This window comes from Talpa occidentalis, unplaced genomic scaffold (assembly GCF_014898055.3).
Source record: "Talpa occidentalis isolate TD23 unplaced genomic scaffold, MPIMG_talOcc4v2.1 talOcc4.5, whole genome shotgun sequence".
NCBI lineage: Eukaryota > Metazoa > Chordata > Mammalia > Eulipotyphla > Talpidae > Talpa > Talpa occidentalis.
Window position 1 is genome coordinate 16865945 of NW_023604861.1, and position 24652 is coordinate 16890596.

General features: G+C 36.2%; 1 protein-coding gene across 1 annotated transcript in view; it reads left to right on the forward strand.

The window, feature by feature from the left end:
• The window catches only part of LOC129146944 (uncharacterized), an 87920-nt gene that overhangs the window by 17348 nt on the left and 45920 nt on the right, over positions 1-24652 (forward strand). The window contains exons 2-3 of the mRNA XM_054701675.1: positions 8368-8879; positions 12703-12765. Coding sequence (XP_054557650.1) covers positions 8368-8879; positions 12703-12765 — 575 coding nt within the window. The remainder of the gene's footprint in view (positions 1-8367; positions 8880-12702; positions 12766-24652) is intronic.

Here is a 24652-nt window from a genome sequence, read left to right on the forward strand (position 1 = left end):
AGAATCTACCCAAGAGTCTAAAGTTTTCTGAGATAGCTGGAATATATGAGCCTATCTATTCTCACCTATCATCAGTCATAGAAAATAGTGGAAGCTCTCTTAAGACTCAACAAAAGACTAATTCTATCAAGATCATTAATTGGGATAAGGGCAGAGGCAAGAAAAGTTGTGATTTTAGGCTAGCGGGTAGCAGACAAATGAAAATTTGTGTTTGGAATACTACATATAACATAGACGTACTATGTTTAATAACCCTTACATTTTGGGATAGTAATTTATTCCATTTTATAGTTAGGTGTTCACATTTTTAGAGAGTTAAAAATTTTCTGCTCATATTTTGACATGGCTACATTCCACACGTTTTCACTCTTCCTTAAGAATCATGGTTTTAAATCCCAGAATAAGATTTCTGACATTTATGGATTCATTTTCATTGTGGGTAAATCATGTTCACTAACATATCTATAATTTCAACTATTTCAAATTTTATATATATATATGTATACATACAGGATATACAGACTATACATGTATATATGCATAGATATATACATGTATAGTGACATGTATAGTGATTATACATATATACCTGTATAGTCAGTTTCATATTTCCCCCATTTTAGCATCAGATAAATAATGTGAACATGAGATTGGTGGGGTGATCAGAAAGAGCCAAGGAAAGACAGAGTTATCCTGTGGTAGTAAATAATTATCATAATGAAGCCTACTTACTTCTTCCTGAATTGTACTCCTCCATTATTGATGACAAGGATCCATATTCTAAAACTGTCTTTGTCAACACATTCTAACCTGGAAAAAAAAAGTGAATGTGACACTTAGACTTGTACTTTTCCACACTGTATAATAATTGAAAATTATTTAAATTCATAAAATGTGCACATATTTTAGGATAATATATAACAAATATGCCCCACTAATTACAGCAAATGATTTTTAAAGCATTTTTTGTTTTAGATTTAATAAATGTTATTCTTTTAAAGATAACATCATTTGATATGCTGAAAATTATTCTGAGAAAATTTATAATACAAAGTAATTATAACTAGCCACAATTCTAAATGTTACTTCTCTTACACTTAAGAGTAATTTATAATCATAGGTGAATGTGAAATATTGCTATAACCATTTTTTGATGAAAAAATATTTTACACCACAAAAATTGAAATGTTCTGTATTATATTTTTACCTTTTAATTTGAAAGTATTACGTGAGAGCTGAAGAGCGAAACGGTGCTGCCACCTCCTGGATGATATAGGAATTATCTCTTTTCAAAATATACACAGCATTAAATATGAAAACTTGTGATATTCATGCTATTTTTCTATTGAAAGAGTATCACAATGTACAAAGCTATGTGTCAATGTGTTAACATACCCTTTCCTTGTCATTAAATCTATTTTATGCTTTCTTACCCACTGTCTTCTCCATGACCCAACTCTTTAGTTTAATCTTTTGGATAATAGGAATTCATATAATTAAAATTTTAACTAAAAACTAGCTAAGGAGGTAAATAAATATTTACATTCATTGAAGGAAAATAAAACTTGAACTACCCCTATAAATATAAATAGAGGTAAAATCAGTGTGCAGTAAGAGGAGCAATAGGGTGAGTCAACATGGCAAAATGGCATTTTAGTTTTTATGTCATATACTCATTCAGGACATAGATGTACAGTTGGCATATATTTGATTACAACTATGAGGCTTAGAGGAGATGAATTTTGGGATATCACTGCAGCATTTCATCTCAAATATTTGTATTTAAAATGGGAATAATATAATTTATAGAATACGACATTTACAAAGGTTAGAAAATACCTGATGGTTCATAGAAAAAATAATTTCTAGCAGTAAGAAATGTTGGTTAACAAAAACACTCTTAAAGTTTTTAAGATGTTTTTAAAATATAAAATAAACACCACAATCGATTTGGACTTTCTAGACTGACAGATTTGTATGTGTGTACACACACAGACACATCACACACATACTACTGTTTTATTCTGCTTTTTATTAACTCTGCACTTTACAATCTATTTTTTACCTTTAATGATGTATCATTATTTTACACCCTTATCTGTTTTTTTTTTTTTTGTTTGTTTTTTATTTTTATTTTAAAGAGGCATGTATTTTTATTTATGATTTATTTGTTTGTTTGTTTTGTTTATACATGCACTGGGTACAGTCAGAAGCGCGGGAGGGTGAGAGAATTCACCAGAGCCAGAGCAGGGAGCAGAGCAGGCAGAAGGACCGAAGGACACTGCTGAGGGGAGCAGCGGGCGGCAGGAGAGGTCTGCGCGCCATGTGGGACCCTCCTCCGGTGGCCTGGGAGCAGCCGGGGATCGAACCGGCGCCGCAGAGGCCGCGGGCAGCTTCGCAACCCAGCGCACAACCGCTGCGCCACCGGGGAGGCCCCCTTATCTGTTTTTTTCACAATAAAGGATTTCTTCTGTCAGGAGTGATCACCATTTTTCCCACAACCAAGGCATCCATAGTCTTCCACCAAGATCCAATGTTCCCTCCTGCTCCCTGCTTTCTATCTGCCTCCTCCTGGATGCCTCAGATCTAAGGTCAGCTTAAAAGGCTAGGTTTTAATGTTTGCCTTTGTCTGGTACTTTGTTTGGTTTCTTTACGTTCTACATATTAATGAAACCATCCAGTATTTATCTTTCTCTGCTTTTAATATTCTGACTAATAAAAACCATTTTAAATTAGGTATATTAAAACTTATTTTTACATTGGGATTACTTTTGCTTTTACTGCAATAATCATGACAATAAAATAACATATTGCTTTTATAGGTTTAAGTGGATTAATTCAAGTACTTTAATATTTTAATAATTGCCCAACATTTATTCATTTGATCATGTTAAAGGGATCATTTTTAACAGTTCTGTTTGCTAAGAAAATTTACAATTTATTCTATTGTTTCACAAATTTTGGTCTATGGCTCACTGGTGGCTCATGCTTATTATATTTACTCATGCTAGATTAATTTTCTATTTTTGGTGTAACAATTTATCACAAATTTAGCTGAACATAACACACATTCATTATCTTGAATTTCTTTTTTTTAAGATTTATTTTTATTTATTTATGCATACAAGAACTGGGGTTTAGGCCAGAGGGGCAGGGGGTGAAAGGATTCACCACAGTGGGGAGCTGAACAGGCAGATCTACTGAAATATACTGCTGAGGGGAGCAGCATGGGTTAGCAAACTGGCTGGGGCTCAAACCCATACAGCAATAGCTGTTGATAGAGCTTGATAGCACTGAGACTTGAACTCCTGAGCCACTAGGGAAGCCCTATTATCTCGAATTTCTATAGGCCAGAGCCCATTGTGAATCTCCCTGGGTTAACAATCAAAGTTTGCATGCTTCCCCTCCCCTCCCCTACCCTCCCCTCCTCTTCTCTTTATACAAGCACCAGGTACAGTCAGAAGTGCAGGAGGGTGAGAGAATTCACCAGAGCCAGAGCAGGGAACAGAACAGGCAGACTGACAAAATACACTGCTGAGGGGAGCAGCGAGCATGGCAGGAGAGGTCTGCGTGCCATGTGGGACCCTTGCCAGTGGCCAGGGATCGAACTGGCGCTGCAGAGGCTATTTGCATGGTATACCTTTCTCCATCCATTTTATTTTAATCTGTGTCTTAAATTTAAAATTAATTTCTTATAGACAATGTGAGTTGGGTTTTAATTTTTTTTTAAATCCACTCTGGCAGTTTCTATCTTTTAATTTGTGTATTCAATCATTTAAATGTAAAGTGATTATTGATATAGTTTAATTAATATCTACCATATTTGTGTTTTCTATCTGTTGTCTTTGTTGTTTGTTTCTTTGTCTTCCCTGTTTATGTTCTCTCTAATATCAACTTAAGACTTTTTATAATTGCATTTTCTGTCCTCTCAGCATATTAATTATAAAATTATACTTCTCTTATCTTTTATTGTTGGTTTCCCTAGAGTTTGTAATATAATTTGCCACTAACGTAAATCTCTCCTCAAATGGCATTATACCAGGTAATGTATAGTTACACGCACCTTATAATGCAGTAGTCCTAAGTTCTCCTACCTGACACTTTTAACATTGCTGTCATTTAAATCATTCATTCACATGTTATGGTCAACTGATAGTTGCTATCATTACTTTAAACAAAAGCTTATCTGTTAGATTAATTAAAATATTATTTTACTTGTAATTATTCCTTCTCTAATGTTCTTCCTTTAAAAACATATGGCATAAATTCAGAATTGTATAGTTTTTTTTTTTTTGATCTATGAACAACTTCTTTAACCATTCCTTTATGGTGCACAAACAATATTCTCAATTTATGTTTGACCTTGTATTTCTTCTTTATTTTTATTTTTTTAATATTTATTTATTTATGCATACAAGAACTGGGGTACAGGCCAGAGGTGTGGGGGGTGAGAGGATTCATCAGAGACAGAGTGGGGAGCAGAACAGGCAGACTGACTAAAATACATTACTGAGGGGAGCAGTGGGCAAGTCAGGAGAGGTCTGCTGTACCATGTGGGTAGCTCCCTGGCCTACCAGGGATTGAACTCGTGCTTCAGTGGTTGCGGATAGCTTCATAGGTTGTGTCTTAATACCTTGTGCCACCAGGGAGGCCCTTTTTCTTTATTTTATTTTTAAAGGATAATTTCATTGGACACAAACATTGGGCTTTTTTTTTCTTTTACCATTTCAAATATTTCACTTTACTCTTATTTTGTTTCAAGAGTGACTATTAGCACATCACACCACTTATTACAAGGTTAAGCTGACAGTAAAGTAGGATAAGGGTTTTCTATAATGATTTTTATTTTTATGAGTATTAAAGATGTGCTTCTTTAGTAACATTTATGCAATTTTCAGGTTTTTTTTTTAATCCAGTAAGACTTTATGCTCAAGTATTCATGCCAGTCAATTCTAATTTTAAGGGAAGAGAACAAAACATTACATGTTTAAAATAAATGAAAATATTTTCTATTCAAAATTAAATAAAAATACTATAGGACCTAGGGAGAGATACTTATATTTGACTTTTTCAAGTGACCTACTTTTAACCAATGATAATTACTTTCAATCATCTTTCTATTCAATTTATAAAATGAAGTTTTTACTTTTAATAGGTAATCTGCAGTCCATTAGACATTGAAAATAATGCCCATGGCTTAGTTATTCTTCACCAAAGCGAACTACTTTTTGGGACTCAATGCTTATCGTATAGTTAAAATGAACATTTCAGGAAATTAATTTCAGGCTTGAAAGAAAAGAGCCATACATATATCTGATATGGCCATAGCACAAAAATGAAAGCAATTTTGATTTCTAAAGTACTAAATGCCATATTCTTGAAGTTCTTTGAGATATTGTAAGTTAGATACTTATTTTCAATGAAATCTATATGAAAATAATAAGTACAAAATAACAGATTCAGTATGTGTGGTTGATATAATTAGAATGCTAATAGGAAATGCTTCAGTTAACAAAAAGCAAAAGCCCACATCAAATTTAAACTCAGACAGTGTGAACAATAAAACTGTTTGAAATGTTTTTAAGGAAAAAAAAATAGAATGAGCCAACGTTGTTTATATCTGAAGAAGTTAAATCATAAATGGAGGTGATATGATAAATCATTTTTATCCCTAACTTGTACAGCAGGAATAGATAACTGTCTATTAGGTGTTGAATGAAGATACATGAAGTTCTTTTTCAGAACACAATCCAGTGTTCTTTGAATTTGGTCTCGATGATATTTAGATATTATAAATTTCAGAATACTAATGTTAAGCTCTCAGAGTCATAGTTTTCTCCTATGTAAAATGAAGGTGATAATTAATTTTAATAAATAAAATGGTTTTTAAACTAAGTAATATTTTGCATGAAATAATCTATGCTATTTGTATGACAAATGGACAATGTAAAGTTTCAAAACTGTAGCTAAAGGAAATACATGTAAATAATTTGCTTACATTCAGTGGGCTTTAAAAAAAACAGTAAGATTACATCTAGCGGGCCTCCCCGGTGGCGCAGCGGTTGAGCGCTGGGTTACGAAGCTGCCCGCAGCCACTGTGGCGCCGGTTCGATCCCCGGCTGCTCCCCAGCCACCGGAGGAGGGTCCCATATGGCGCGCAGACCTCTCCTGCCGCCCGCTGCTCCCCTCAGCAGTGTACTTCGGTCCTTCTGCCTGCTCTGCTCCCCGCTCTGGCTCTGGTGAATTCTCTCACCCTCCCGCGCTTCTGACTGTACCCAGTGCATGTATAAACAAAAAAACAAACAAACAAAATAAATAAATAAATAAAACATGCCTCTATAAAAAAAAAAAAAAAAAAAAAAAAAAAAAAAAAAGAAGATTACATCTAGCAGGAAATTTATCTGTAACTTTTAAAAATAATATTTATAAATAAAGTACCCTACATATTGATTGTTTCAATAAAAGCAAAATGTTGCAATAAAATATGAAATAAAACAACATTTAATATAAGTTAAACATAATTCTTTCATTTGGTAGCTACTTTACTCAATTTACTATGGAAAAACTAAGTTTTACAAATGAAGCTAAGTACAAAGCTATTTAATGTGGATAGATGTATTTGAATGCAAGTTTCCTTAGCTCTGTATTTCATGTGTACAATTTTACTTTATTTTCCAGGAGACCATACCAGTTTTCAATTTTTTAAAAAAGATTTTTGCATTCTTGACAACTTTTGGAAGTTTACTTCATTTCAAGGGGGTCTAAATCTATACATGTTCTATACAGGGTGGGGGAAAGCAAATGTTGTCTAAAAAAATTTTTAAAAAATGATAAATGTTAAAATAAAAAATAAAGTAAAAAATAAATCTATATATGTTCTATACAGCATAGTTTAGATTCGATACATGCTAAACTTCTCTTATTTCAATTTAAAAATATGTAAGTAGTTTGGAAAAAAAATAAAATAACAGTTGTTCTTATTCCTTCATCACTCTGGTCCCATGTGGAATCTAAAAACAGGACTTTCTAATATAATTCATGATTAAAAGCATTTTGAAATTGGAAAATATATGAAAAAATGTGCAACATTTAACTTATGGGGTTCAATGTGGTATTTAGGTTCAAACATCACTTGCAGGTGGCTTACTACCTCGTTAATTAGCATGTGTTTCTATTTTATAGCTAAGGACTTACAATATTTTGTGTATCAAAGCTTACTTAATTTTCATTTTGATATTTTATCCATAGATATAATGACAAAACAGAGAGGACTAAAATAATGTGAGGGTTTCCCTGGTGGCAAAAGGGGTTAAGCACAGCACTTGGAAGCTATCAGCAACCTCTGCAGCATAAGTTCCATCCCCAGTCACCAGGGAGCTACCTACCTAGCCCAATAGATCTCTCCTGTCTTCCCCACTGCTTATTTCAGTCAATCCACCTGTTGTGTTCCCCACTCTGTGTCTGGTGACTCCTCTCACCTTCCCCAAACCTCTGGCCTGCACCCCAGTTCTTGTATGCATAAATAAATCTTTTAAAAAATGCAAACAATATAAAATAATTTGATCTGTGAATAACAGATTGCCCAACAGCTAAATTGTGAAATTCTAGGGAGTTTTATTGTTTCCATTGACGGAGAATAACATAAAAGTAATCATAGTTCCAGGAAAAAGTGCTCAGTATGCACAATTTTTCATTTATACAGCCTTTAGAGTTGATTCTACCTTTCAAATTCAGTGTATGCTAGAAGGTATGAGTGGATATAAGCATGATACATGCTTATCAGAGGTATTTTGATTGGCCAGAATATTTTTAAAAATCCCACATCTAAAACCTTGGAGCTAAAAGTCAGGATTGGTGAATTATATAAACAGGAGAGGGAGGTACTTGCCGGTAACAAAAACGCTCCTGGATTAAAACAAACAGAAAAAAAAAAAAAAAAAAAAAAAAGAAAGAAAAAGAAAAACACGCTCCTTAACTTCTCTCCTGCCACAGATTAATGGAATGTATAGTCACAGTTGGCTGCAACACCCTCATTCCATAAACCCCAACCCCACATAGCACACACAACCAAGAGAGAAGCCCGACTTCCAGTTTCTCTCTGCAGAGCAAAGGTTTTGGACTGCATGTCTAGTGCTCTGCTTTTACGATTCCCATCGACGGGACATGCTCCCAAAACACTCCCAAAATGCGAAAAGACAGCAGCGTTTTCATGGAGAAGTTCCACTTCACCTTAGCAAACAAAGAAGCTGCTTTCTCTTTTTGTCTTGAAACATATTGCATTGACCTTATTTCCATTTTCTGTTCAAAACTCTTGGGGAGAATGCTTAAGACCACTTAATGTTTTTTCTCACCCTTGCTGTGGCCCAGCCGTGCCATCTGCAGAGTCTTCGCAGTGCCCTGGGGCCTTCAAACCTGGCTGCGACCTCCGAGGAAGGGCAGGACATTTGCGCGTTGGAGCGATGTATTCACCCATTCACCCCGAAATTCCTCCTTGTCACAGCCTTTTCCACAGAAGGCTATTCTTGCTTTTCAGGAGCCCCTGGAAGAACAGCTCGCGCACCACCTGCGCCAGGTGCTCACAGGAGAGGTGCTGCGCCTGCGCGGAGCTACCTGCTGCCGGAACTTCCGGAGGAAGCGACCTGCAGGCTGCAGGCCGGGGCTGCAGGGGATGCGGGAGTCCGCGAGGCGGAGGAGATTCTCTGCTGCCCCAGCGATGGCTGGCACTTTAACATAGGAGGAGAGGCTGGTGATTGTTCTGAGTTCAGTTACCTGCTGGGAGTCCTGGACTCAGGGGCCTCTGGGAACTGGTTAGTGAGGGTTCCAGAAGCAGCAAGGCCTGCGCCAGCAAGAGTGGCTTTGGTGGCAGCAGCCAACTTCAGGCAAGTTCCCTGGCCAGGACACTGGCACGAGCAGGGTTTCCAATAGCAATAGTAGCAGAAGCTGCCAACAGAAGCTTCTCCCAGGTTCTCTCTGACACCATCCCTTTTGTTTTCTGTAGGACTGTTCTTTTGGGGAGTCTTTTGGGGTGGTGCCACCTAGGAAAGTGGGTTTTTGATGTGAGGAATTTGAGGATATCAAAGACTTCGGGCATCGTGAAAGCTTCCCTTTCAGTGAGTAAGGAAACCCAGAACAAGCCGTGGGGACCCTCTGCGTCTCCACACGGGTGATTGCTTTGCGGCTGCCATGAGGCTTTCGTAAAACTTAAATGCCTGTTTTTGTGGGCTCTGGATGTGAGAGAATCACAGCAAAGCAAGGGGTAGTCAAGCAACTATTGGGGATACTTCTGTTTCATTTCATACTTGCTAAAATATTCTTTCATGTTTTTTATACTATAGACCATCTCCAAGCTCTTTCAAAATTACCTCTGTGCATGTATGTAAGAATAGTCATCTCCTTGCTATAAAAGGATATTCAGAGGGTAATGGTGTGTCCAAGGTGACAGATGTGGTAACTAGTAGAGCAAGAAACAAGACCCAAGTCTCCAAGTTATAATTTGATGTTTTTGTACTAACATTGTCCTCACAAAGTATTTGCAAATGGATTGGAACTCAAAAAGTTTGCAGTCTATAAAGCTATCCCAGAAGCCTGCCTGCCTGCCTCTGTGTGTGTGTGTGTGTGTGTGTGTGTGTGTGTGTGTACTTTGAGTCCTTAAACTTCCCCGTAATGCACTTTTGAAAATATAATAACAGGGCCTCCCTGGTGGTGCAAGGGGTTAAGTCTCAGTACTGTGAAGCTAGCTGCAGCCACTGCAGCACAAGTTCAATTCCGGGCCAGGGAGCTTACCCACATAGTGCAGAGGACTTCTGCTGTCTTGCCCACTGCTCCTGTAAGCAGTGTATTTCAGTAGATCTGCCTGTTCTGCTTCCCACTCTGTCTCTGGTGAATCTTCTCACCCTCCCCACCCCCCACCTCTGAGATACACCCAGCTCTTGTATGCATAAAAATTAAATAAAATAAATCTTTAAAAAAATACGATGACAGTCCCTGAAACATTTTTTTTTAAAATGACTTAATAAGTCTTATATTTTATAAAACTAATCCATGCAGTAACCAAGGGTTTTATTTTTCTAGTTATAGAATGTTTTATTCCAATAATAGTAAAATAATATTATTATACTTTTTATAAAATATGATTGCAAAATTACTAAAATCATAATGCTATTTGAAAACTAATTTTTCTTCTTGATTAATAGACTGTTTCATGTATTCAAAATAACTGAAGTGAACTCTCCAAGTTGAATTAAGAGGGGAGCAGTGGGTGAGACAGGAGAGGTCTGCTAGCCATGTGGGTTGCTCCGATACTGATGGGGATCAAACTGGCACTGCTGAGGCTGTGGACAGATTCACAGCTGTGTGCTGAACCACCTACGCCACCAGGGAGGCCCTGGGTGATGAATCTTTAAAGATGTCATTGCGATGTATATCTTGTAGTGTTTTACCTATATTTTCTTCTATATATTTTATGGTTTCAGGTCTTATGTCCAGTTCTTTTATCCATTTTGAGTTGATTTTTATGCATGGTGAAAGGTAGTGGTCTAGTTTCATTTTTTTGCATGTGGTGGTCCAGTTTTCCCAGCACCGTTTATTGAACAAATTGTCCATATTCCATTGCATATTCTTTGCTCCTTTGTCAAAGATCAGTTGTCCATATAAGTGTGGTTTTATTTCTGGGGTCTCTATTCTGTTGCATTGGTCTGTGTGAATATCCACTACTTCACCACAATCAGAATGTGGTAGTTTCATTTATCTTCAGATATTGTAACTTTCCCATTCCCAGTTTCTTTGAGAAACAGAAAAAATGCATAAAAAAAAAATCTACCAGGTGTAAAATACAAAATAAAATAGGGCCCACACTGGTGGTGCAGATTGTTGAGTGCAGCACTGTGAAGCTGTCTGCAGCCTCTGCAGTGCCATTTTGATTCCGACCGGTGAGGGTCCCACATGGCGCAGCATACCTCTCCTGTCTTGCCTGCTGCTCCCCTCAGCAGTGTATTTCATCAGTCTGCCTGTTCTTTTCCCCGCTCTGTCTCTCGTGAATCCTCTCACCCTCCTGCGTATCTGGCCTGTACCCTGGCTGTTGTATAAATAAAAATAAATAAATAAATAAATAAATAAATAAAGATTCATCACCCAAAGCAAAGAAAGTCAAAGAAAAGATAAACACCCAGGATTACATCAAACTGAAAAGCTTCTGCACAGCAAAAGAAACATTAACCCAAACAGAGAGACCCCCCCCCAAAGATTGGGAAAAAATCTTTGCACTCCAGTCAACTGATAAGGGACTGATCACAAAGATCTACAAAGAACTCACTAGGCTCAACAAAAACAAACTAAACAATTCAGTCAAGAAATGGGCAAAAGAACTTAAAAGACATTTCTCCAAAGACGAAATGCAAATGGACAACAGGAATATGAAAAAATGTTCAAGATTCCTTATCATCAGGGAAATGCAAATCAAAACCACATTAAGATACCACCTTGCACCAGTAAGAATGGCACATATCAAAAAAAAAAAAAAAAAAAAAAAAAACCAAACCAAGCAAAAACAAATGTTGGCGAGGATGTGGTGACAAAGGAACTCTCCTACATTGGTGGTGGGAGTGCAAACTGGTCCAACCACTATGGAAAGCTGTCTGGAGGTTCCTCAGTCTACTAAAAATGAAGCTACCATATGACCTGGCAATTCCACTCCTAGGGATCTACCCAAAGGTCACAAAAACAGTGATTCAAAAGAACACCTGTACACCTATGTTTATTGCAGCACTATTTACAATAGGTAAAACCTGAAAACAACCCAAATGCCCAAAAATAGATGACTGGGTCAAGAAGATGTATACACAATGGAATATTATTCAGCAATCAAAAAAGATAATACTCATGCCATTCGCAGCTATGTGGATGGAACTAGAAGGAATTATGCTCAGTGAACTAAGCTAGACGGAAAAAGAAAAATATCAGATGGTTTCACTTATAGCAGGAATATAGGGGAACCAAATAAGACATCAGTGTAAAAAAATAACAGTACAAAACACAACAAAGCAAAAATGGACAATTATAAATTAGAGACATATTGCAGGAGAGGAGGAGAGAGAGGGATCAGAGGGAGGGAGGGAGGAGCACAGGGGACTGAGGTGACGGTGCACAGGTGCATTGGGGAAGGAAACTCTATGGGGACTACACCTGAGGGGGTGGGGGAAAGCAAATATTGTTTCAAAATGAACAATAATGTAAAAAATATAAAAAAAAAGAGTGAATAGTTTTAGTCTGGCAAGAACAGTCTGTTGTGGTATTTCTAACTCAATAATTTTTACAGCAAGTCATTTGAATGACTTCTAAATGAATTGTGAATATTGCCAAACTTATATTGTTTTTTTTTTATCTTGGTATTCTATCAAACATTCTCTTTTACTAAAAATTGAATATTTTCAACCACTGCTTAAAAATAGCACAAGTACAAATTTTTATTTGATAAACAAATGCCTTGTTGAATTATTTACACTAAAGAAATAATTATCTCTGATAATTTGAATCTCTGCAAACAAAGAAATAAAGTGAATAAATGCTTACTTTAAATGTTGTCCAGATGATTAAGTAAAAAGTAAAAATTACTGCAAACATGCATTCCTAAACAATGAAATAATATTTGATAATATCAGTTCTTTTATGAATGATCAGTGATTTTTATTTGTTTTGTATTTTTAGTCATTTGGATTTCCCATTGGGAATATGTGCTAACCTTCAGGATATTCTTGGAACAAGCAATCAGTAAGTGTTCAAGTTTATTATTATAGCTAAAAATCATTATTAAAATAATATGCTGATCAACATCATGTCATATATGGCATTAGTTGATGAAAGAACATTTATCATTAGGCTTGTTCTGTTAAATAACTAGAAGGATGTGGTGAGTTGTTCCTCTGGATTCCAGAATAAACTCTAAGCCTCCCTGATTATTGTTTTACCACATATAGTAGGATAGCAGGGTTTATGTAAAACCTACAGAGCTACTTATGTCACTATTGATTTCCACCTCACTTCCATCTGCTGAATTTCCTGCTTAAGAGTCTATTTCCATAAAGAAGACTATAATTAGTAGAGTTGCCCACACCTATGTGACCAACATGATTTATTCCCTAATAAAGCATGAAAGATATCCGAATGATGGAGGAAAGGAACAGAAAAAAAAAAAAAAAAACTAAAGGTGGCGCCACAAGAACAGAAACCTGCCTCACACAAGGAGGTGGGGGCAGAAGAGATTAGCATAACCACTGACACAGTTGCAGAAACTAGTATCCTGAGGCACGGGGTATGCGAGGTGCAGATGGACACTAGTATTCCTAGGTGCAGTCTGTAGATATGGAGATTGAGCCCTTTGTAGAATCTCCAGGTCCCTTTCAAATTCTACAGTTATCCAAAATTAGCAACCAACTGACAACTCACAAAGATGAGCCCCTTCCTACCAAAAGGAGCCCATAAAACCTAATGCTGCCCCCATAGAGGGGCAGCTCTTCCTGCCCACTTGTGTCTATGCAAGTGTACTTTACTTTTCTAACCCTTTTCCTAATAAACCTACTTTTTAAATGTAACGACCGGCTCTGTCTCAGGGAGAAACTCTCCGTGTGCCACTGAAAGGGAAGCTCTAGGGAAACCTTTCCCAGAGTGAACCCAAGGACCCTGCACTACTCAAACCTCATCATTAACATTTCTCTAAATCTGAACTTTACAATAACCCAGGAAGTTTGATCCTCTTTTTTGTATGTATTCTCTGTTTTTAGTAGACTTCATTTCTTAAAGCAATTTATATTGTACATCTACATGTATATGTGCCCATTTATAGTATCATACAGAGTGTTTTCACTGCTGTATAAATCCTCTTTGCTCCAACAAGTCGCTCATCCCCATCCAATCCCTGCCAATGACTGATCTTTTTATTGTCTCCATAATTTTGTCTCTTACGAAATGTCGCAAAGAATCAAGCATTATGCAGTATTTTCTGATTCGTGTCTCCCAGTTATTAATATGCACTCAAGGTTCCTCATGTTTTGATATTTAGTGTTGCATAGTATTCCTTTTTCTAGTTACACTATAGTTCATTTATCCACTTACCTACTGGAGGATATATTTGTGATTCCAAGTTTTGTCACTATGTCTAACATTGCTATAAATATCATTTGTAAGTTTTTGTATTAATATAAGTTTTAATTCCTTTGGAAAAATGCTAAGAAATGTGATTAATGAATCATATGGTAAGAGTCTGTTTAGTTTTATAAGAAATTAACAACTTTTTTACAAAGTGGCTGTACCAGTTTGCATTCTCACTAGTAATGAATGAGTCTTGCTTTTGCTGTTATGCCCTTGCTAAGATTTTGTGCCATCAGTGTTCTTGATTTGACCATTCTGAAAGGTAGATGACAGTGTAATATAATTGTTCTAATTTACATTTCTCTGATGATACATGATGTGGAGTACCCTTTCATATGTTTATTTTTCATATGCATAACTCATTTGGTGAGGTTATTGAGGTCTGGTAATTTTTAATGTGGTTATTTCTTTCTTGGATTTTAAAAGCTCATTGTCTATTTTGAAAAGTAACAAGTTTTTTTCTTTCAAATGTTTACTCTTGATCTATGGCTTAGCTTCTCATCATCTTGACATTGTGTTTTTATAGAGACAAATACCAGGTGGTCACACTTGATATAGAATGTAGAGAAACTAAACAGTGTTAAATAAAGTCAAATCAATAACTAATCCTAGAAATCTGACTACAAAAGAGGGACTAAGACTACAAAAGAGACTACCAAAGAGGGACTAAGGAGAGAGGATAAAAGATGAGGAGGACGCAGAGAACTATGGTGGAGGACGATGGGCATTTTGCTAGTGGGTGTGGTATGATAACAACATCCAAAAGGTGAGGCACCCATATCTCTGAATTGCAAACAATGTTGTAAATCATTATCTCAATTTAAAAAAAATAAAACAAAGTCATCACCAACCTGAAACATATGTTATAATGCAATGCTACTTTAATAATGAATAAAATGCACACAAAATAAAGTTAAGTAAATAATAATTTTAAATAATATACAAATTGATAATCATTGCTAAACTCAAGGTGATTTAGATTTTCTCCTATGTCATATTTTAGGAGTTTTATGTTTTTCATTTTGGTCTGTGATTAATTTGCAGTTAATTTTGTGCCCGGTATAAGCTCTGAGTCTAGTTTCTATTTTTTTATTTTTTTTGGATGTGGATATCCAGTTGTTCCAGTGACATTTGTTGATATTTGTTGAAAGACTAACTTTTTGTTCCTTTGTCAAAAGTTGTTTGGCATATTGACTATTTGACACTGGAATAGATCATGTGTGGTTTTCTATCATCTTACATTCATCTATTTATCTACTATTTCACCAATAGTTCATGTCTTAATTACTGTAGTTTTATAGTATATTTCACAGTCGGTCTCAATACAGTATTGTGTGGGCTACCCTGATCTTTTACCTCTCCCTAACAATTTTGAATCAGTTTTTAATATCCTCAAAATATCTAGCTAAGATTTTTGAGTGGGATGGCACTAAATTGAATATGTAAACCAAGTTGGAAAGAACTAGCATTAGAAATATTGAGTCTTCTTATATATGAATTTGGAATATTTGTCAATTTGCATAAATATTTGTTTTTTTAATTAAAGTTTTATAGTTTTTCTCATATGAATCTTATACATATTTTGCTAGATTTATAATGCTGTATTTAATTTTGGGTAGTGTTAATGTAAATGCTATTTTTTATATTTAAATTCTACTTGATTATCTCTGGTAGATTAAAAAAAAACAACTAACTTCTTTATATGAATCTTTATATAATCATTTAATCATTTAGTTCCAGGAGATTTTTATATATTCTTTTGTATTTTTCACATGAACTATCATGTTATCTGAGAACACAAGCAGTTTAATTCTTTTGTCCTAAATATTCCTTCGTTTTTTCATGTCCCACTAATATTAACTAAGAAAATTTTCTTCCAACAAAAACTGATTGCAAACACACAATCCTACATTGTACTACCTATACTGAAAGACTTAGCTTAAGAATATTTCTATATAATTCAGTTGATAGTAGATTATGTTAGCACCCTGAAGTACTCACTCTGTCTCAGAGAGACTCAGTCACTGCCATAGTACTGAACCATTGTACACCAATATCTGCTCTTAGTTCCCTAAGGAAGAGGACAGCAATCTGGAGATGTCTTTTGAAGGAGACAAATTTATTTTTCAAGGGGACAAATGAAAAATATGGAAAGAGCTTTGACTCAGAATGTGTTGCCCTGTTTGACTGGAAAGATTTTTAATTAAAAATAATACTGCTGAATGAAACTGTCTGTTTTGAAGAAACAGTAACTAACTTAGGTCAATTTTCTTTGGGAGTAAATCCTGAGCTGGGCATTCTTGTTCAAGTGCTTCTGGGATATGCTTTCAGGAGAAAATAAATTGAGGAAGCAGGAAAAAAAGAAAGCTAAGCAAGAATGTATTCTTAGTTGTAGAAATGCAGACAGGTCCTGGATCACAAATTGGAAGTTTTCCCTCCTTGAAGAGAACTTCCCTACAATCATAAAATTATGCATTTGAAGCTTCAAATTCTGTTTCATTTTGAGGCTTGCTCTTATTTTCTTTCAAGCTAACCTATATTCCTAAGACTATATCTGTTTATCTAACAACGGGAATTTCAGATTAGTTACTCGCTTGTATTTTTAGACACAGAAGCAGAGCCTGTCCCCCTTCAGTAATACTTTTTCTTCCTTTATCATCACCAAAATCATCATGATACACATGTGTATGTATATAAACACACACATATAAGAAAATTTGTTCTTTATCAAATATTAAGGATTTTTTTTGGTTTGCTAAATTAAAATAAATCAACAATAATGTACAATAATGAAGGGCATAATTTTTATTCATGTTGCTATTCTTTGCAGATTGGTAAAAGCCTTCTGTCAATCTAAGAACTGTGTGGATGGACACTCTCTCAATGCTCTTCCTAGAGCTTCTGCATAGGCATAGCATTATTTATTTACTTATTTTTAATGTAAAAATATTTTATTTTATATAATTCTTACATCATTTTTCATTTTGCACAATGTATACATTTTCATTTTGGTTATATTTACATCTACCTGCATTACATTGGGTAAAAGGAAGCCTAAATACTGTGCTCTCTTAAAAAGACTGGAAAGTATATTACTGACAAGTATTCAGAAAAAAAACAGTACCAGCTTATTAGCATATTTTTAATGACTTATCATAGTCTTCCCTTCTGGACAGTAAGTGCTTAATTTTATCTGCTTGCCACATAAACTACAAATATCCCTGGGGTTCCCAAGTAAAACAAAATCCCTATTCAGTTACGAGATTGAGTTCAGAATCCAGAATCTCGGATGCTTTGTGTCTTCATGAAGAAAAGGGGACCTTGATGAGACCTTAGTTCTGTTCCCCAGGAGAAGCTTCCATCTCCCTTATTTTCCAGAATCCCTTTTCCACTTTCTGGGTGATACTTCATTTACATTGTTCTTTTGACGTTAGTAGCTTGCTAAGGTAAAAATACTTATGTTATTTCCTGTCAGTAGATGGCAGGGACACCAAGACAATTTTCATTGTCAAAAATTCTTAGCCTCTATTTTAATGCAAACTGGTCATTTTAACTGTCCTTAAAGCTTAGTTGACGTATATTTATTTATTTGACTGCAGATAGTGCTCCAAAGTAACATCCACAATTAGAAATTTTCATTAATTTATTGTACTTTTATGTATTTTTGCTTTCCTATTTCTGTACCTCCCATTATGGTTTAATCTAAGGACTCTAGAGCCCAGTGCTAGAGCGGGACAAATGATTGATCTCCCTTCCCTAAAGTATTTTCTCCAATGAAGGAAAGGATTTACTGTGGGTTTTTTTTTTTATTTATTTTAACATTTATCATTTTTTTCATTTTTTTAGACAATATTTGCTTTCCCCCATCCCCTCAGATTGAGTCCCCATAGAATTTCCTTCCCCAAGGCACCCGTGCACCATCACCACAGTCCCCTGTGCTCCTCCCTCCCTCCCTCTGATCCCTCTCCCTCCTACTCCCCTGCAGGATGTCTCTGGTTTATAATCGTCTGTTTTTGCTTTGTTGTGTTTTGTACTGTTATTATTTTTTTACACTGATGTCTTATTTGGTTCCCCTATATTCCTGTTATAAGTGAAACCATCCAATAATTTTCTTTTCCTTCTGGCTTATTTCACTGAGCACAATTCCTTCTAGCTCCGTCCACATTGCTGCAAATGGCATGAGTTTATCTTTTTTGATTGCTGAATAATATTCCATTTTGTATATATGCCACATCTTCTTGACCCAGTCATCTATTTTTGGACATTTGGGTGGTTTCCAGGTTTTACCTATTGTAAATATTGCTGCAATAAACATACATGTACAGGTGCTCTTTTGAATCAAGTATTTACTGTTAATCACTCTATTAGTCATTTACTATAAGTTCTCTTAATGAATACAGATATTTAAATATGATATGCATATACTTAATACATGGTTAATGTGGGCCTCCCCAGTGGCGCAGCAGTTGAGCACTGGGTTGCGAAGCTGCCCGCAGCCTTTGCAGCACCAGCTCGATCTCTGGCCACCGGCGAGGGTCCCGCATGGCGCGCAGACCTCTCCTGCCACCTGCTGCTCCCCTCAGCAGTGTACCTCGGTCCTTCTGCCTGCTCTGCTCCCCGCTCTGGCTCTGGTGAATTCTCTCACCCTCCCACGCTTCTGACTGTGCCCAGTGCTTATATAAATAAATAAATAAATAAATGAATCTTAAAAAAAAAAAAATACATGGTTAATGTAATGACGAGTTTTAAATGATTTTGTATTCAAGGTTTTCTTCATTTTATATTTTGGAAAGTGTTAACAGAAGCATCTGCATCTTCAAATTGCCAAGTTTTTGTACTTCTATCCCTTTGCAGTCCTTTTAACAAACCTGATAATTAATATGTCCTTATGTTTTTCAAATCACAGTTTAGCAAACTACTGAGGGATACTGAGGGACCCAAAATTGTTAAGGAGTACATGCTCTGGAAGGGATTTGGTCATCTATGCATACAAAGATAAAAGAAGCAGTCTCTTAATGTGAAAGATTTTTTTTTTTTTTTTTAAAGAGGCATGTATTTTTATTTATTATTTATTTTGTTTATTTGTTTTGTTTGTTTGTTTGTTTATACATGCACTGGGTATAGTCAGAAGCTCGGGAGGGTGAGAGAATTCACCAGAGCCAGAGCAGGGAGCAGAGCAGGCAGAAGGACAGAAGTACACTGCTGAGGGGAGCAGCGGGCGGCAGGAGAGGTCTGCGCCCCATGTGGGACCCTCCGCCAGTGGCCAGGGAGCAGCCGGGGATCGAACCGGCACCGCAGAGGCTGCGGGGAGCTTCTCAACCCAGCGCTCAACCGCTGCGCCACCGGGGAGGCCCAATGTGAAAGATTTTTAATAAAATTTGCATAGAAAGAGAAGCGACAAAAGGATATTTCTAATAAAACCCTGAAAATTACCCATCCCTTCATGGACTAATACCCAGCCAAACAGGCTTTGCCCAAAGTGGGGCCCAGAGGCCTTAGAGTTTGCTACAATCTAAGGTGCCTTTTCATGAGGAACCACAACAAAGAGGTTAGGCAGGTTTCAGGCAGCTGGCACAGAGGAAAAACTCAAAATTCAAAATCAAATTACAAGTGAGGGCCTCCCCGGTGGCACAGCGGGTTGAGCACAGCACTGTGAAGCTGCCCGCAGCCTCTGCAGTACAGGTTCAATTCCCGGCCAACCAGGGAGAGTCCCACATGGCACAGCAGACCTCTCCTGTCTCTCCCACTGCTTCCCTTGGCAGTGTATTTCGGTTGTCTGCCTGTTCTGCTTCCCACTCTGTCTCTGGTGAATCCTCTCACCCTCCTGCACCTCTAGCCTATACCCCAGCTCTTGTATAAAAATAAATAAATCTTAAACAAACAAACAAAAAATAAATTACAAGTGAGAATAATACTGCAATGATCAGTTTTGCCTCTAGTTTCCAGTAGCTCCCCTGTATACGATGTCCAGCTAATGGCATACTGGGGCTTGTCTTCCAAAGCAATTGCATGTGAGTGGGATGAGGAAAATGGCACCTCCTCTTCACAAGGTATAGCTTTAACACACACATTACTAATATATTTTCCATTAAACATTACTAATATTTTTCCATTAAACATTACTAATATGTTTTCCAGCTTCCCATGAAGAGCTATAAAGTCATTTTATCCATGATGTCTTCCATGTTATCAGAAATTATTTTTACCATTTTTGTCACTTTATTTCCTGAATCACTGTTATTTTGATGTTTAAATAGCAGTTACTCCCATTTTCTGCTCACAGCAGGGCTAGTAAAATATCACCCACATTGTAGTCATTTGTATAAGCAACATCTTCTTCTGTTACTGCCTATTTTGTTTTTATCAGTAGAGAGCCACTTATGCTGAGGTAGCAAAATACTTCCAAATTCCAGTGGCTTAGTAAGACAAAAATCTATTGCCTGTTCCCACTATTTTTCCAAGATGAATTGCTATGCTTAATAGTAGCCTCACTAGATGACACTGGCCAATCCATTTTATCTTGACAGTGGTACTAAGATCACTATGGTAGGAGAAGGGAATAAAATAAACAGTGTGTGATTTTTAAATTACTGCCCAGGATGCCTTCTATCACTTAAACTACCACTCTATTGGCCAAAAGGAGAAGACACCCTACGAAATGGAAGCAAATGTTGCATATCATACGTTAAGAAGGAACTAATTTCCAAGATTTACAACGAGCACATACATATCAAAAAACAAAAACAAAAAACAACAAACAAACAACTCAATAAAAAGGGGCAAAAAAATTAAATAGATACTTCTCTGAAGAAGAAGAAGACAAGCTATTGACCAATAGGCACATGAAAAAATGTTCATCAGTCATCATTAGGGATGCAAATCAAAGCCACAATGTGATACTATGTTATACCTGTTAGAATGGCCCATATCAAAATAAACAAAAAGTGTTGGAAGGATGTGCAGAAATAGGAACCCACATACAATGTTGGCAGGCATCTAGATTTGTCCAGCCCCTACGGGAAATAGTGTGGAGGTTTCTCAAACATTAAAAAAACATCTACTATATAATCTAACAATTTCTCTCTTATTTTTTCTACCCAATGAATGCAACAACAGTAATTCAAAGGGTTAAAAATTATTTGCAGCACTATTTACAACCCAAATTATAGAAATGATCTAGATGCCCAACGACAGATGAGTAGAATAAGAAGAAGTGACACACACACACACACACACACACATATATATAATTATATATATATATATAATGTCTCTGTGTGTGTACAATAGAATACTTAGCTATAAAACGAGATGAATCAACATGGATGGAAACTGGAGGTGATTATGTTAAGCAAAATAAGGCAGAAAGAAAAAGAGAAATTACAGATTGTTTCACTCATATGTGTAATATAGAGAACAATAAGTGGTTAGATAAAACCAAACCAAAAACAAACCCCAGAAATCTGATTTTAAAATTGAGACTACTTCCTGAGGGTGAAGGTGAGGGTTGAGAGGAAAGGTGGAGGGAACTCAATAGACTATGGTGGAGAATGGTTAAGTGTTGTCTTTTTTGGAGTCTGTGGGTTAGGAGTTCCCTTGGGTTCACTCTGGGAAAAGTTTCACCAGAGCTCCTGTTTCAGCAACACACTTCCAGTTTCCCAGGCAAGCTTTTCCATAAGACAGAGATGTTAGTTATATTTAAAGGGCATGTTTGCTAGGAAGGGATAAAACAGTTAAAGACACTTGCATAAACACAAGCGGGCAGGAAGAGTTGCCCCAGAAGGGACAGGTTTGCTAAAAGAGGGCTGCATGGTTGCAGGCAGGCGGCCAGGCCATGACAGGTCACAGGCTGGCAGGAAGCTGCTGCCCTGCAGAGGGAGAGAGTTGGTGAAAAGAGGCACCTGTATAATCACAGGTGGGCAGAAAGAGTGCTGCCCTGAGCCTGGGCAGACACTGAACTGATGTAGTCTCCTTCTGTTTGGGAGGGGCTTACTCCTTGTGTGCCTTCAGTTGGATAACTGTAAGAATCTGAAAGGGACTGGGGATTCCACAATGGGCTCAATCTCCTTATCTTTACCTTTGCATGAGTTTTATGATACCTGCTTGGATGTTATGCTTTGTAATCTAGGTATCGCCCCTAAGGATACTAGTCAATTGTGTAGTTTGTGCCTAAGGATCTTGGTTTCCATAGCTATGTCAATGGCTATGTTAATGTCTTCTACCCCCACCACCTTGTGGGCTGAAAGGATTGGGGAGATAAAGAGAAGGAGAGCCAGGCCAAGTTTCTGACTGACAGGAACTTTATTGCGCCCACAGTCGAGGTTCGTGGACCCCACTTGGATTGGGGGAAGTACGCCTGTTGTTGGGGAGAGATGTCCTTTTATAGGGTGAGGAAAGGTTGGGTGGGAAGCTGGGTTTTCAGGGTGGGGAAAGGTTTGCAGGGCGGAGAAAGGTTTACAGGGCAGGGAAAAGTTTGTCTGATTTTTTTTCTACATGGGCTTCCTCATTCCTGCCCCCAGCATGGACCTTTCATGAGCCAGGTTTCTGCTCATCACTTTTTTTTTTTAAATACATATTCTGTCATTGCAAATTTTAAAATAGAATTTTTTATTTTTTTTTTTATTATTTTGACTATTCTAAAGTTGAAGGCAAAAGAATTGTAAATTTATTGGGCTTTAATTTTTTCACAGATCATAAAACTCAGAACACATATTCTCATAAATTTTAAAAAGTGAAGTTATATATTCTCTTTTTAACTGTAGAGTTAATCATGTTTAATTTTATGTTTTCTTTAATTATACAAATTAGAATACAGAGTATTTGTAATAATTGAGGCATTCCCATTTTAATTTGCATGATTCTTATACTTTGAAATCTTTATTACCAATATTTTTAACACTTTTAACTTAAAAAAATTGTAAGGTAAGCTATTTCAATGAAGGAGAAGATCCTTTTTGTTTTTTCAAATTTTTGTGGTAATCAACAACTTACAAAACCCTCCAGGTACATTTCATATGCTCTGTTTTTCACTGGCACTGTTAAATGGATCAATTTGAATTTCTTATTTAGAGACTCATAATGCCATTGAACATGCAAACATTTGTTTTCTGAAGAGGGATTCTGCTTGTGCTTTTGTTTTTTGTTATTTAATTATTTATTTTACTTCTCTATTAATTCATATTCAGTGAGTGCCTGACTTGCAGGCATTAGCATTGCAATAACACCAAGTGGCATGCTAGTGAGCAATGGCCTCGGGCCAAAGAAGCTGAGCTGCCCTGGTTCCTTGTGCTTTCACTATTCCTTCAATGGACCTTTGGTATTAGCTGAAAAAGGTGCAATAAATTGGTCTGTTTCTTCACTTGAAATCCTGTGATTGAATTAAAGAACGTTTTAATATTTCACAGGAATCTGAGAACATCTGTTAAAATCTAGCTGGATGTGCTGCGGTCTAATGGACTGGAAATTTTGTGGCTGTCCACTCTAGTAATTTTCTCGGCTGCCTTTCTTATTGTTAATGTTTCAGAGCTTGCAGTCTGTGTCACAGAGTGGTCAGAGCAATTTCCTCTGACCAGTCAAAGATAGGCAGTTATCCTCATTTTCTTTTTTCTACTTATTTTTTTAGAAGTGAATCATGCCAAATATCTTCATCTTTAAACCTTTTAACCTCTGAAGACTCAAAGATGTTTGACTATAGTTAAAGTATAAATTCACAACAAAACTTATTATACTACTACTTGAATATTCAGTTAAGACTTTATACAACACATATATAAGTAGTAGAATTTTTTTCCTCCAGAATTGAAGTTTAGAGAAAATAAGAAAATTGGTTTGTTTGCTCTCTTTTTCTCTTATATACACACCACTGAAAAAGAACAATTATCATTGTTACATTATTTCAAATTGAGGTGAAAAAGATGATACTTTTAAAGTCCAGTTTCACTATTATCACTAATATCAATTTGTTTTGTCTGTTTATCAATTTAATTACTGCTATTTGTTGTTAGCTACATTTAAGGGATAATGCCAGGTTTTTTACATTAAAAAAAATCATGATCTCCTAGATAAAAGGAATTATCAAATAGATAATTAAATGTAAGTGCAAACCAAGCATGTATAAAAGATTGGTTGGTTGGGTCAAAAATCAATTTAGAGCAAATGATTTTACCTTGTAAATCTATATTTTAATCTCAGTTATTATCCCCTGTAGTGAAGGAACTTGATCAAATTTTTTTTCATTTAGAGTCTAGCCATTTATTAATTTATTTTAATTTAGTTATTAAATTAGCTACTTTTGATTTACAAACTGTATATGATTCAGAAGAATAGGATCACACCTACTCAAATGTTTGTCCTCACATCACAGTAACCACCATGACACCCATAGTCCTCCACTATTGTTCATTGGCTCCCCTCCATACTTTGCTTAGAATTTAATTTTTTTTATTTTTTTAAAGATTTATTTATTTATTTATACAAGCACTGGGTACAGTCAGAAATGTGGGAGAGTGAG